General features: G+C 43.3%; 1 protein-coding gene across 1 annotated transcript in view; it reads left to right on the top strand.

Moving 5' to 3' along the window:
- MROH8 (maestro heat like repeat family member 8) overlaps positions 1 to 13,027 on the top strand; it is a 31,936-nt gene extending 18,909 nt beyond the window's left edge. The window contains 6 exon segments of the mRNA XM_085003179.1: positions 497 to 533; positions 536 to 600; positions 5,755 to 6,007; positions 7,920 to 8,038; positions 11,039 to 11,157; positions 12,886 to 13,027. Coding sequence (XP_084859305.1) covers positions 497 to 533; positions 536 to 600; positions 5,755 to 6,007; positions 7,920 to 8,038; positions 11,039 to 11,157; positions 12,886 to 13,027 — 735 coding nt within the window.
- The last annotated feature ends 419 nt before the right edge of the window (positions 13,028 to 13,446 follow it).

Genomic DNA, 13,446 nt, shown 5'->3' with positions numbered 1-13,446 from the left:
TCTTTGCTCTCTTGGGCCCTTTTCAGGATGCAGAGAGGGATAACCCACTAAACCATTATTAATCATTTGTGCCTAAGTACAGATGGACATTTATCTTTTGCCACAATCGACCTTAACATTTATTTCTCATTCCTCATGTTTATATATCAACACTTCAGCCAGACTTGGTTTCTCTCCTTTGTCTTTTTTTCCAAAGCAGATTTCAGAAGGCTAAACACATACCGAAGAATAAGTAATTGAAGAAAGAGAGATGAAGGGAAAATGTCTAGAAAATAAGCCCCTATAGAAGCCAGACCACCTGATCCCTTAGATCTTCATGCCTTGCTTGTCTTCCCACTACTTTCGTTTGCAACCCAAACTGGTCTATCATTTAGGAGAGTATTTTCAGACATGGTAGTGACAGGTGTAACATCCTCCACACTTCCTTCCCAGCGAAATATAGGTGTTAACCCAGATTTTCCTGATAAACCCTTTGGGTTCCCTTTATTTCTCCCAGCACATGGACCCCTGGTTACAGTCAGTCAAAGACCGTGAGGGGCACGGGCCACAGCCAGCACGGCTCAAGTTCTGAAGTGCTTATCCAGAAATCTCAGCCTGAAGGTAAGCAGTCTTTCAGCTAAAGAGGAAAGATCCAGAGCCATCCTTTTACTGCGTCTTTCCCCTTCAATTTATGACTCCAAACTGGTGACTTAATGGTGCTTGCATAATAGCACTTAGCATTATTGCTTCTCTTCTAAAATTGAGCAGCTTGAGGCCAGATACTGTGTTTATTCATCTTGCTTCCCCATGGCTTAGCTCGTGAGCTGTGACATAACAATATAGTAAATGTTTTTGAAAAAGTGAGTAAATAAATGTAACCTGAAAATATCTGAGTGCCTACAGTGGCCTGGTCTCTGTGCAGTGTTATATTTGAAGTAGTAAAGTTCAGCAGGCAAATGTGTACTTTTTTTTTTCTTTTTGTCTTTTTTCCATTTCTTGGGCCGCTCCCGCGGCATATGGAGGTTCCCAGGCTAGGGGTCTAATTGGAGCTGTAGCCACCAGCCTACACCAGAGCCATAGCAACGCGGGATCAGAACCACGTCTGCAACCTACACCACAGCTCACAGCAACGCCAGATCCTTAACCACTGAACAAGGCCAGGGATCAAACCCACAACCTCATGGTTCCTAGTCGGATTCGTTAACCACTGAGCCACGACGGGAACACCCTCTAACAGCCACATTTAAAAGGACAACATTCCACTAACTTTCTTATTTCTCCCATCAAAATCATATCCAGACTCCACCTCCTTATTGAAGGAACTATGCTACTTCCCTTTTCCTCTCTTCAGTCAATGATAGCAAGTGACTTCTGGCATCCCTGACTGCCCTGTTATTCGGTCATCAATGACCACCCTGTTGTTAACAACAGTGTATTGTTCTTCCTCAACCTCTCATTTTAGCTGCAGATTAAAGACAAACAAGAGTTTCAGATGCCTCATTCCTATACGTAATCTCTCTCTTAGGGCCCATAGATCCTCCTTAGCATTTTCTGTCCAGGGAGAATTGCTAATTCAGGCTGCTTAATTAGGTGCCACTGGGGTCTGTGAACATCCAGAAAGTTGTATGCTGAATTTTGGTGGGGTGCGATCTTCTGAATTTTTCTGAGAAAAGTCCATAGTTTTTCTTAAATCAGCTTTGAGTTATTATTTATATGCAATGAAATCCACTTAATTTAAGTGTATAGTTTTGACGCATGTATATTCCCTGGGTCCCCTTCTCTTTTATATCCTCAAACAAACCTAAAAAAAATAAAGAATTTAAAACAAGAACATTAAACAACTACTTAGTGGTCAAACTAGGAACGCAATTCTCCAGTAACCTTTTTTTTGTCTTCAAGTTTGAGATTTTTAAATATCATGAATATTCATTTGCTCATTATATTTAAAATTAAATTTTTTGACAAAAGACCCCAAAAAATTAAATTTTTAAGTAGAAGGAAGAAAAACTACCTTGTTGTCATGCAGAGATAGCCCTTGTTAACTTTTTTTTTTTTTTTTTTTTGTCTTTTTGCCATTTCTTGGGCCACTCCCGCGGCATATGGAGGTTCCCAGGCTAGGGGTCGAATCAGAGCTGTAGCCACCGGCCTACACCACAGCCACAGCAACGCGGGATCCGAGCCGCGTCTGCAACCTACACCACAGCTCACGGCAACGCCAGATCCTTAACCCACTGAACAAGGCCAGGGATCGAACCCACAACCTCATGGTTCTTAGTCAGATTCGTTCACCGCTGCGCCACGATGGGAACTTCCTTGTTAACATTTTTACTTATTTCTTCTGAGTCCTTTTTTCTGCGTGAGTGTGTTGGGGTGGAGTCTTCCACTTAGTTCCTTCTAGTTTGTCCCATTCATGTAGCCAGACTTGTCGTCTTAAAACCCATGTCACTCTTTTGATCCTATGCTTCCATCTGTTCTTAGAATACAAAGTCTCTCATGATCTACCTCCTCCTGCCTCTCCATACCCCTTGACTTATTCCAGCCACACTGGCCTCTTTTATATTCTTTACCATCTGCAGCCCTTCCTGCCTCATGGCCATGGCACTTACTACTTCCTCTGCTGAAATGACCTTCCCCCACTTCGCATAGCTGAGCCCTCCTTGTTCTTTAGTGCTCAGTTCAGTTCAGATGTTTCCACCTCAAAAAGGCCTCTGCTTACAAATCAGTCTACCCTTGTTCTTGATCTCATCTCTCTCCTTTTTTTTAAATGATTTTTATTTTTTCCATTATAGCTGGTTTACAGTGTTCTGCCAGTTTTCTACTGTACAGCAAAGTGACCTAGTCACACAGACATTTATATTTTCTTTTTCTCACATTATGCTCCATCATAAGTGACTAGATATAGTTCCCAGTGCTCTACAGCAGGATCTCATTGCTTGTCCATTCCAAAGGCAATAGTTTGTATCTATTAACCTCAGATTCCCAGTCCATCTCACTCTCTCTCCCTCCCCTTTGGCAACCACAGGTCTGTTCCTCAAGTCCATGAGTTTCTTTTCTGTGGAAACGTTTATTTGTGTCATATATTAGATATATGTGATATAAGTGATATCATATGGTATTTGTGTTTCTCTTTCTGACTTATTTCACTTAGTGTGAGAGTCTCTGGTTCCATCTGTGCTGCTGCAAATGGCATTCTTTTGTTCATTTTTATGGCTGAGTAGTATTCCACTATGTACATATACCACATCTTCTTAATCCATTCATCTGTTGATGGACATTTAGGTGGTTGTTTCCAGATCTTGGCTATTGTGAATAGTGCTGCAGTGAACATACGGGTGCATGTGTCTTTCTCAAGGCAAGTTTTGTCCAGATGTACGCCCTCATCTCTCTCCTTTCTAGGGCTTCTTAGGATCAGAGGTTATCTTGTTTGATTACTTCTTTATTGATTTATTGATATTTATGTTTATTTCTAATAGAATATAAATTTCATCAGTGGTTGTTTGTTTGTTCACTATAGCATCCACCATGCCTACCTAGCACCAGAGTATGCCACTCGGTAGATGCTCAATTTAATATTTATTGAATAAATGTGAGTCAGCTTATGTCCCTTCTCTGCTGGAAACCCTCCAAAGGCTAACCCACCAGTGTCTTCTCATCTCGCACAGAATGAAATGCAAAATCCTTATCCTTACAATGTTCTAAAAGTTACTCTGCCATCTGGCCCCCTCCTCATTGCCTCCTATTTCTTTGGGTCTTAGTTATTTGGCTCCAGCAAACTGAGCCTTCTTGTTCCTTAGAAGCACCAGACACTGTCTTCTCCGTGCACTTGCTGTTCTCTCTGCCTGGGATGCTCTTCTCCCAGATGTCTGTGTAGCTCAATCCCTCCTTTCAACATTAAGGAGGTCTTCCCTGACATTCCGAAATAGCAGTTCCTGTCTTTGTCCCCTGCATTTTCCTGCGTCATAACATTTATCCCCATTTGATACATAATAAATTTTACTTCTTAGTTTTGTCATTTTATGTTCCTCCAACTGAAATATCTCCTCTGTGAGCAGGGATGTCAGCTTTTGTTCACTGCTTATTTCCCAGTGCCAGTCATAGTGCCTTTTCCGTAAGTGCCATCAGTCAGAACCAGTTCCTGGCTCATAATTGACACTCAGTGTTGTTGATCAATTGAATGAATGAACATTACCATCAGAGAATGAAAGATGTTACACAGCTTTGTGTATGTGTTGCTGTATTTACTATAAATTGGTCCTAGAAACTGTTGTTCACAGTATCGGTATATTTTTCCGAAGAGCCACAAAAGAAATTTCTTTCTGCCTCAACCTTAAGAACAGATGTGCTTTCTCTGATGGCAGTTTGCTTCTTATCTATGGGCAGTTTGAATCATATTGTGTGTGTACCCCTACTTGAACCCTGAGGAAGTCCAGAGCCTGGCCCATGGCTCAGCTTGAGCAAATGATGATGATGCATTCTATACGCTAACAAAATTCTTAACTTCATTTATCTTTCTCCTTCATTTTTTACTTTGTCCTACTTCACTATTTATTTTAAATTATATTTCTTTTTCTGGTATTTTTTTTTAGCTACCTTACTTTTTTCCCATAATAAGGCAAAATATGAATAAAAAAAATTTTTTTAATTTTTTAAAATTTGGTATACCTCATCTTTGCATCTAACTTTTCACTTCACAAACTAGGACATTTTCCTACCTTATTATACATTCTTATATATAATTCCTATTATACGTTATTATACTTGATTCCTAATAGTTATATTCATAGCTCTTGTTCCCATTGGGCAATTATTTTCAGTATGTGGTCTTTAAAAGCAATGCTAGGAGTTCCGTCGTGGCGCAGTGGTTAACAAATCTGACTAGGAACCATGAGGTTGTGGGTTCGATCCCTGGCCTTGCTCAGTGGGTTAAGCATCTGGCATTGCCATGAGCTGTGGTGTAGGTCGAAGATGTAGGTCAAAGATGCAGCTCGGATCCCGCATTGCTGTGGCTCTGGTGTAAGCTGGCGGCTACAGCTCCGATTAGACTCCTAGCCTGGGAACCTGCATATGCCAAGGGAGAAGCCCTAGAAAAGGCAAAAAGACCAAAACAAACAAACAAACAAAAAACAGTGCTAGAGCACAAGAACAATTCCAGTCTCTTGGGGTATACCATGATGGAAGATAATATAAGAAAGGGAATTATGTGTATGTGTATGACTGGGTCGCTTTGCTGTGCAGCAGAAGTTAGCACAACATTGTAAATCAACTATACCTTAACAAAAAAATTTAAACAGTGCCAGCATAGTTTATCCTGTGCTGTACATAGTTCCTTGTATAAAATAGATAGGTAACAATGCCCTGCTGTGTAGCCCAGGGTAAACTATTGAATACTGTGTAATGACCTATATGGGAAAAGAATCTGAAAAGGAATGGATATGCATATAACTGATTTACTTTGTTGTACACCTGAAACTAACACAACCTTGTAAGTCAACTATACTCCAATAAAATTTATTTAAAACAGTGCTAGAATGAACATCTTTATATACAAAACCTTTTCATTTTTTGGATTGCTTAAGCTAAAATTTGCCCTATTTCATACCGTCTGCTGGATACATTGTATATACACATGTTAACCTAAGAGCGCCAAGGGCTGGATGTGACCCTTCCACTTCTCTTGAATAGGGAATACAAGTAGAATTACTTCTCAGCAACTTAAATCTAAGGCACCAGATGGACCTCTATTCTCATAACATCCTTCTTTTGCTTTCCGACTAGCTTCCACTGCGATTCCAAAGACTTGGACACGTCGTGGCTCTGATGGCACTGCTCTGTGGGGACGCACTGAAAGAGGTGGCCAAGGAGGCTGCAGAGGGCACTCACTACCTGCTGCACATCACCCTGCGGCTGAAGTGTAAAATCCTGCTGGAGGCAGCGAGGCCCTGCATTTATCTCCAGCACAACACCAACTCCTTGCGCCCTCACTCCCCACATTCTAGAAAGTCTTTTACAGTAGTTTGTAAAGAGAAAGGTACATAGTCCATAGGCAGAAGTAGAGCAATGCTGACTTAATAATTAGAATCATTAACGCTGGATCAGACCCGTCAGTGTCAGCAACCTGCATGGCCGTGGAGTTGGAACAGTAAACACGTGGCCCTGTGGACAAGCTGGAATGACTAGTTTGGCCAGAAGTAGGAGTTCTTGCCATCTTTTGAGCCTTCATTTATTTATTTATCCCACATATATTTATTCAGTACTTTCTCACATCTAACAGTACCCAGAAAATAAGTGGTCCAGTCCTTGTGTCTAGTGGGGACACTCAAATCAACAACAAATAACTGTTATCATAAACAAAGATGACTGCTACCGAGGGAAATTACAGAGGCCATGAGTGATAATCACATCCAGTTGTGGGGTTCAGGAAAGGCCTCTCTGAAGATAACCTCAAAAATAAAGAACATTTGGAGTTCCCGTGTGGCACAGCAGAAACGAATCCAACTAGTAACCATGAGGTTGCGGGTTCCATCCCTGGCCTCACTCAGTGGCTTAAGGACCCTCCGTTTCTGTGAGCTGTGGTGTAGGTCACGGAGACAGCTCAGATCTGGCATTGCTGTGGCTGTGGTGCAGACTGGCAGCTCCAATTCGACCCCTAGGCTGGGAACCTTCATATGCCGTGGGTGCAGCCCCAAAAAAGAAAGAAAGAAAGAACATTAACCAGGTGAAATGGTAAGAAGAGCATATTAGGCTGAAAGAACACATGAGCAAGGGCACTCAGAAAGTATGAGTTTAGGGAGTTTGAAAAGCAGAATAAGAACCATTGTGGTCAAGGAATGAATCATTGACACACACACACAGCCAACAACTGTAGAGATTTAGAAGATATTTAACCCAGCATCCCTCCAGTGTTCCAGGCTCAGGCTACTCTGTTCCCACCTAGAATTGTCCTGCCCAGACTTGCTTATACCAAGGATAAGGAAGCTCAGTGCTGCCCAAAGCCACAGACTCATCCCTGGGCAGCTCTGAGCCGGAGCACTATCTACCAAGACCTATAGCCTTGGAAATACAGCTGATTTTTCATCCAACAAATAGTTAGGAAGCACTTCTTGTTTGAGGGGTGTATTGGTGAGCAGGATGGGCAAGGTCTCTTCCCCCATAGAGCTTATAGTTGGAGAGACAATATCCTCAACCAAGGGCTCAAATGCTTCCCATAGATAAATTTCCAGTGAACACGAGTCTTAATAAAACATGAGGAAAACAGGGCAGTGTGAAGGAGTCTTGTCAAGACTCAGTGATCAGCAAAACTAGATACATAAAGTGTGCTGGTAGCAGAATGATCAGACTCAGTACACTCGTACAAATTGTGGGAACCTGAGCTTCATAGCAAGACCCCTCAAAAGCCCTCACCAATGGGGAAATGAATGGTTTAGCTTGCCTTGGTTGTACTCCCAAATCACACAAAAGCTCTGTGCTTACAAAAAGCCCTTTTCCTTTTCTTTTAGCTCTTTTTATATATTGTTCTACAACAGAGGGGAAACAAATCAGATTAACACACACTCCTTCCCCAAGGCATTTTTTTTTTTTTTTAGGGCCACACCCATGGCACACAGAAGTTCCCAGGCTAGGAGTCTGATCAGAGCTAAAGCTGCTGGGCTGCACCATAGCCACGTGGGATGCCAGCCATGTCTGCAACCTACAATCTACCTAATGCTGGTTGCCTGACCCACTGAGCAAGGCTGGGAATCAAATCTGCATCCTCATGGATACTGGTTGGATTTGTTTCTGTTGCGTCACAACAGGAACTCCACCTCCAGGCATTTTATTCAAGTGAAAAAAATAAGAGTGAGATCTGGAGATTCACTTTAACCCGGAGATCAGCCAGACTTGCAAAATCAAGAAGAAAGAAATAAGCCAGAAAGTACTAATATTTTATGTTTACTTCTCAGATATCTCTCATGACAAGAAAAATCACCAAAACTTAAAAAGAGCAATGAAAAAATGTCGAGAACTCCTGGAACTCTACGATATTAAACGGTTCTACAGTTGTCTCTTCAAAATTGCCCAGGTAATCAGAATGGCTAAAGTTATAAAGACGAACAGCTTGAAGTGTTGGAAAGAAGGGGAAACAACCAGAAGTCTCCTACACTTGTTCATGGGATGTGAAATGGTGCCACTTTGGGAAACGTTCTGTTAATTTCCTATGAAACTAAACATACAAGATTGCCCAGAATTTGACATACTGTTTCCCCAGCCAGGAGCCTGTACGGCCTCCCACATTGCCTTTCTGACTTTCCCTTCAGGAGCCCTTTAGGGTCATCTGACTTTCTTTTATGCACAGATTGGCATTACCAGAGTAGGGAGGGAAATGTTGGAAGTCTTTAAGCCCCTCCATTTTTGCAGTGATTCTGTTGCAGAGAGTTGGACGACCACACTGAAGTAAAAAACACTGACTCTCGCACACAGAGACACCTGGATAGATTCCAGAAATAAGAGGATGGATTCAAAGCATGAGCACCTCTCAGTCTTCCACCTCTAATGCTTCTCCACGATCTTTATATACCTCTCAGGCCCTACTGTTGGGTCACTGGTAGAAGAGAGGTTATTACCTGTCATCTTTCTCTAAGAAGAGAGAGATCTCCTCTAAGGAGGCTCAAAGCTTTATTTCAAGGCTTGACATTAGCCACAATTTGAGGACCATAGACTAGATTGAATAAATACGCCATTGAGTGTCTTCTGTGAGCCTGGCCTTGTGCTAGGCCCTAGGAGAGCCATAGAAGAAAAGCCAGACATAATGCCTGCCTTCAGAGGGAATAGATGGACATACACATTGAGAACTGACAGTAGCTTGTGTAAGACTGAGGCAACCGCTCTAAAGACATTTTTTTTTTTTTTTGTCTTTTTGTCTTTTTGCCATTTCTTGGGCCGCTCCCACGGCACATGGAGGTTCCCAGGCTAGGGGTCGAATCGGAGCTGTAGCCGCCGCCCTACACCACAGCCACAGCAACGCAGGATCCTTAACCCACTGAGCAAGGCCAGGGATCGAACCCACAACCTCATGGTTCCTAGTCAGATTCGTTAACCACTGAGCCACGATGGGAACTTGTAATTTACTTATTTTAAATTACCTTTTTAAAAATAGGTAATACGGGGAGTTCCGATCATGGCTCAGTGGTTAGCAAACCCAGTGAGTATCCATGAGGACACGAGTTTGATCCCTGGCCTTGCTCAGTGGGTTAAAGCATATGGTGTTACTGTGAGCTGTGGTGTAGGTTGCAGATGCAGCTCAGATCCTGAGTTGCTGTGGCTGTGGTGTAGGCTGGCAGTTGCAGCTCTGATTCAACCCCTAGCCTGGGAACCTCCATATGCTACAGATGTGGCCCTAAAAAGACTAAAAACCAAAAAAAAAAAAAAAAAAAAGGTAATACATGATACAGAATGATTTATTTCATTATTAAGTTTACCTATTAGTGAACATTTTAGCAATTTTCAAACTTCTACGGTATTATAGCAAACATAAATATGCATGCATAAATTTTGTTATACGTACCCAATTATTTTCTTAGGATAAAGTCCATTGAAAGGGAATTTCTGGGCCAAAGGGTGGGCTTATTTAAACTTTTGATACGTTTTCCAGATGGCCCTCTAGAACACTGCCTTTCTGCTGTCATGTATGAGCATTCTGTCTACCCATACCCTCATATGCTGAGCTTTGTTGTCTAGTCAACAGATAAAAAAGGAACATGTTTTAATTATAATTTCATCACCAGTGAGATTGAACATTTGTATATGTTTTGTAATTGGTCATTTATATTTCTTCTTTTGTGATTTCTCAGTTCATTTCCTATACACCAGTGCTTCTCAACTTTAACATACGCACAGACCACAGCCATCTGAGGATCTAATTGAAATGCATATTCTGATGCAAAAGGTCTGGGGTGGGGCTTTTTTTTTTTTTTTTCCCAGCCATTCCCAAGGCATGTGGAAGTTCCTGGGCCAGGGATCAAACCCACACCACAGCAGCAACCCCAGCTATTGCAGTGACAATGCCAGTTCCTTAACCCACTGTGCCGCAAAAGAACTCCACAGTTCTCCATTTCTCACCGTCTCCCAGGTGATACTGGTGCAGCTGGTATGTGGCCCACACCTTGAGTAGCAAGGCTTTTCATGGAAGTTCCCGGGCTAGGGGTCAAATTGGAACTGCAGCTGCAGGCCTATACCACAGCCACAGCCACACCCAGATCCGAGCCACTTCTGTGACCTATACCACCACTTGCAGCAGTGCCGGATCCTTAACCCACTGAGTAAGGCCAGGGATTGAACCCACATCCTCACAGATATTAGTTGGGTTCTCAACCCACTGAGCCACATAAGGGCATTTATATATTAAGAACATCCCTTTGGGAGTTCCCGTCATGGCTCAGTGTTTAGTGAATCTGACTAGGAACCATGAGTTTGTGGGTTCGACCCCTGGCCTTGCTTGGTGGATTAAGGATCCGGCATTGCCATGAGTTGCAGCATAGGTCGCTGACATGGCTTGGATCTGGCGTTCCTGTGGCTGTGGTGTAGACTGGAGGCAACAGCTCTGATTGGACCCCTAGCCTGGGAGTCCCCATATGCCATGAGTACGGCCCTAAAAGGACAAAAAGACAAAAAAAGAAAAAAAAGAATATCCCAGTGATGCAAATTGTCATCCAGTTTTACAATAAATTTTGCCTTAGCTTTAAATTTTTACGTGGTCAAATATGTTAATAGTATCCTTAGAACTGACTTCTGGATTTCAGAACGCCCCTCACTCTGGGAACTTTAGTGACCCCTTTGCTCCTATTGATTTCTTTTCCCCTTTACTTTCATACCCCTGCCCTAATTGCTGCTACTCTCCTGGCTATGGGATAGTAGAAACAAAAAGCATGTTCTGGCACAAGCAGAAGTCAAACAAAAGTAAGGGTTAGGGCTAGCGGGTGGTCAGCTCTGCTGTGTGCCTTTTCTACCACAGGCAACAGATGCCCTCTATGAGGTGTTTGTAGGGAACAGGTTCCAAGCAGCTACGTTCTGACTCTTTCCTCAGCTTCTCATGATCCTGCTCATCCAGATCCACCACAGCATCGGCCTCACCATGTCTGATGTCGCCTTCCCAAGTGGCCTGTATGCAGGACAGGAAATGTCTTCAGAGATCTCCCCTTTGTGGTAATGCCCATTGTGAATTCATTGACCTCAGCTCTTACTTAGCACTGAGCACTGGGGTGGCTGCAAGGATAGCCATGTTGTGGCCCCAACTGTGGGAGAGGTTTAGTCTGCTGCCCTCCTGAGACATCAGGATGCAGTGCCCAGGGGAGTGCCTGTTGTGGCTCAGTGGTTGAGAACCCAACTAATATCTGCGAGGATGCAGGTTCAATCCCTGGCCTTACTCAGTGGGTTAACGATCTGGCATTGCTGCAAGTGGTGGTGTAGATCGCAGGTGTGGCTCGGATCTGGCTGTGGCTGTGGCTGTGGTGTAGGCCTGCAGCTGCAGTTCCAATTTGACCCCTAGCCTGGGAACTTCCATGTGCCACAGGTACAGCCATTAATACCAAAAAAAAAAAAAAAAAAAAGAAAGAAAGAAAAAAAAATGCAATGTTCAGGAGTCATTCTGGGCTCTTATTGGTGGCCTTTGGTTTTTATTGGTTCCAAAGTAAACTTGGCTATCTGGGTCCAGATGCCCTGCAAAATAGTGTGTAATAGTGTGTGAGCCCTTTCTTGATAAATCTGGTAGAGACAGAGACAGTGGAACAACCTTAGACCCACCTCCAAGACCCTAATGATCCACAGGTGAACACTTTCTTATTTCTGCTTCTTTGCACAGAGAGGTATTTTTAGTTCCCCATTAGTGTCTCAGTAGAAATTTCTTTCTTTCTTTTCTTTTTTTTTTTTTTTTTCTGTCTTTTTGCTATTTCTTGGGCCGCTCCCGCGGCACATGGAGGTTCCCAGGCTAGGGGTCGAATCAGAGCTGTAGCCACCGGCCTACACCAGAGCCACAGCAACGCGGGATCCGAGCCACGTCTGCAACCTACACCACAACTCACGGCAAAGCCCGATCCTTCACCCATTGAGCAAGGCCAGGGATCGAAACCACAATCTCATGGTTCCTAGTCGGATTCGTTAACCACTGCGCCACGACGGGAACTCCTTTAGTGAGATTTCTTTATGCTAAGAATTTGTGTGAAGGACCTTTCAAATTATTTGAGCATTAAGAGTCTTTGGAGAAATCTAGAAAGAAGAGAATTACAATCTAGCAGTTATCAATGCTTGGCTCTCTTCAATTGAGAGCAGGGCCATTTTATGCTCATAAGTTGGAGAGATGGGGATTTCCCATCGTGGTGCAGTGGAAACAAATCCAACTAGGAACCTTGAGGTTGCAGGTTCGATCCCTGGCCTCACTTAGTGGGTTAAGGATCCAGCGTTGCCGTGAGCTGTGGTTAGGTCGCAGACGCAGCTTGGATCTGGCGTTGCTGTGGCTGTGGTATAGATTGGTGGCTACAGCTCCGATTCGACCCCTGGCCCGGGAACCTCCATATGCCACAGATGTAGCCCTACAAAGACAAAAAGACAAAAAAAAAAAATTGGAGAGATGGATTCTATTCACTTGTACTGTTGTTTGTTTTGTTTTTGTTTTATCTTTTTAGGGTCGCGCCTGTGGCATATGGAAGATCCCAGGCCAGGGGTCGGATCAGAGCTGTAGCTTCCGACCTCTGTCACAGCCACAGCAACACCAGGTCTGAGCGGCATCTGCAACCTATGCAGCTCATGGCAACCCCGGATCCTTAACCCACTGAGTGAGGCCAGGGATCGAACCCAAAATCCTCATGGATACTAGTCAAGTTCATCACAGCTGAGTCACGATGGGAACTCCCACACTTACACTGTTTTTGTTTGAAGCTTTGCCATACAGGCTACAAAGACTCTCCTCCTCAGAACATTGTGCTGGCAGGAATTCAACAACATGGAAAAGAATAGAGGATGAGCCCTTCTGGAAGGAAAAGATTGCCATCTCCAAGGAGTAACCCTCCTTGCCAAGTAAGGCTGCTTTGCCCTGCATGCTTGCTCCAAATCGGCATTGTTTCTGTTTTTGTTTTTTGGGTTGTTTTTTTTTTTTTTTTTTTTTTTTTTTTTTTGGTATTTTTAGGGCCACAGTTGTGGCATATGGAAGTTCCCAGGCTAGGGGTCGAATCAGAGCTGTAGCTGCCGGCCTACACCACAGCCACAGCAACACTGGATCTGAGCTGCATCTTCGACCTACAGCACAGCTCATGGCAACACTGGATCCTTAACCCACTGAGCAAGGCCCACAATGGGAACTCCAAAATGACTAATGCTTAATGAGTACTTACATGAACCAGACTCTAGGTACATCATAGGGTTAATTCTTTTAATCCTAATAACCTCCTTGCATCATTATCTCCATTTTACAGGTGGGGAAGCTGAGGGACAAAATATGAA

The sequence above is a fragment of the Sus scrofa genome, chromosome 17 (genome assembly GCF_054392235.1).
Source record: "Sus scrofa isolate SSC_HxYL_T2T_F1_AM1 chromosome 17, Sscrofa_HxYL_maternal_Yorkshire_Landrace_v2.0, whole genome shotgun sequence".
In the NCBI taxonomy this organism is placed as follows: Eukaryota; Metazoa; Chordata; class Mammalia; order Artiodactyla; family Suidae; genus Sus; species Sus scrofa.
This window is presented reverse-complemented; position numbering and strand designations above follow the sequence as displayed.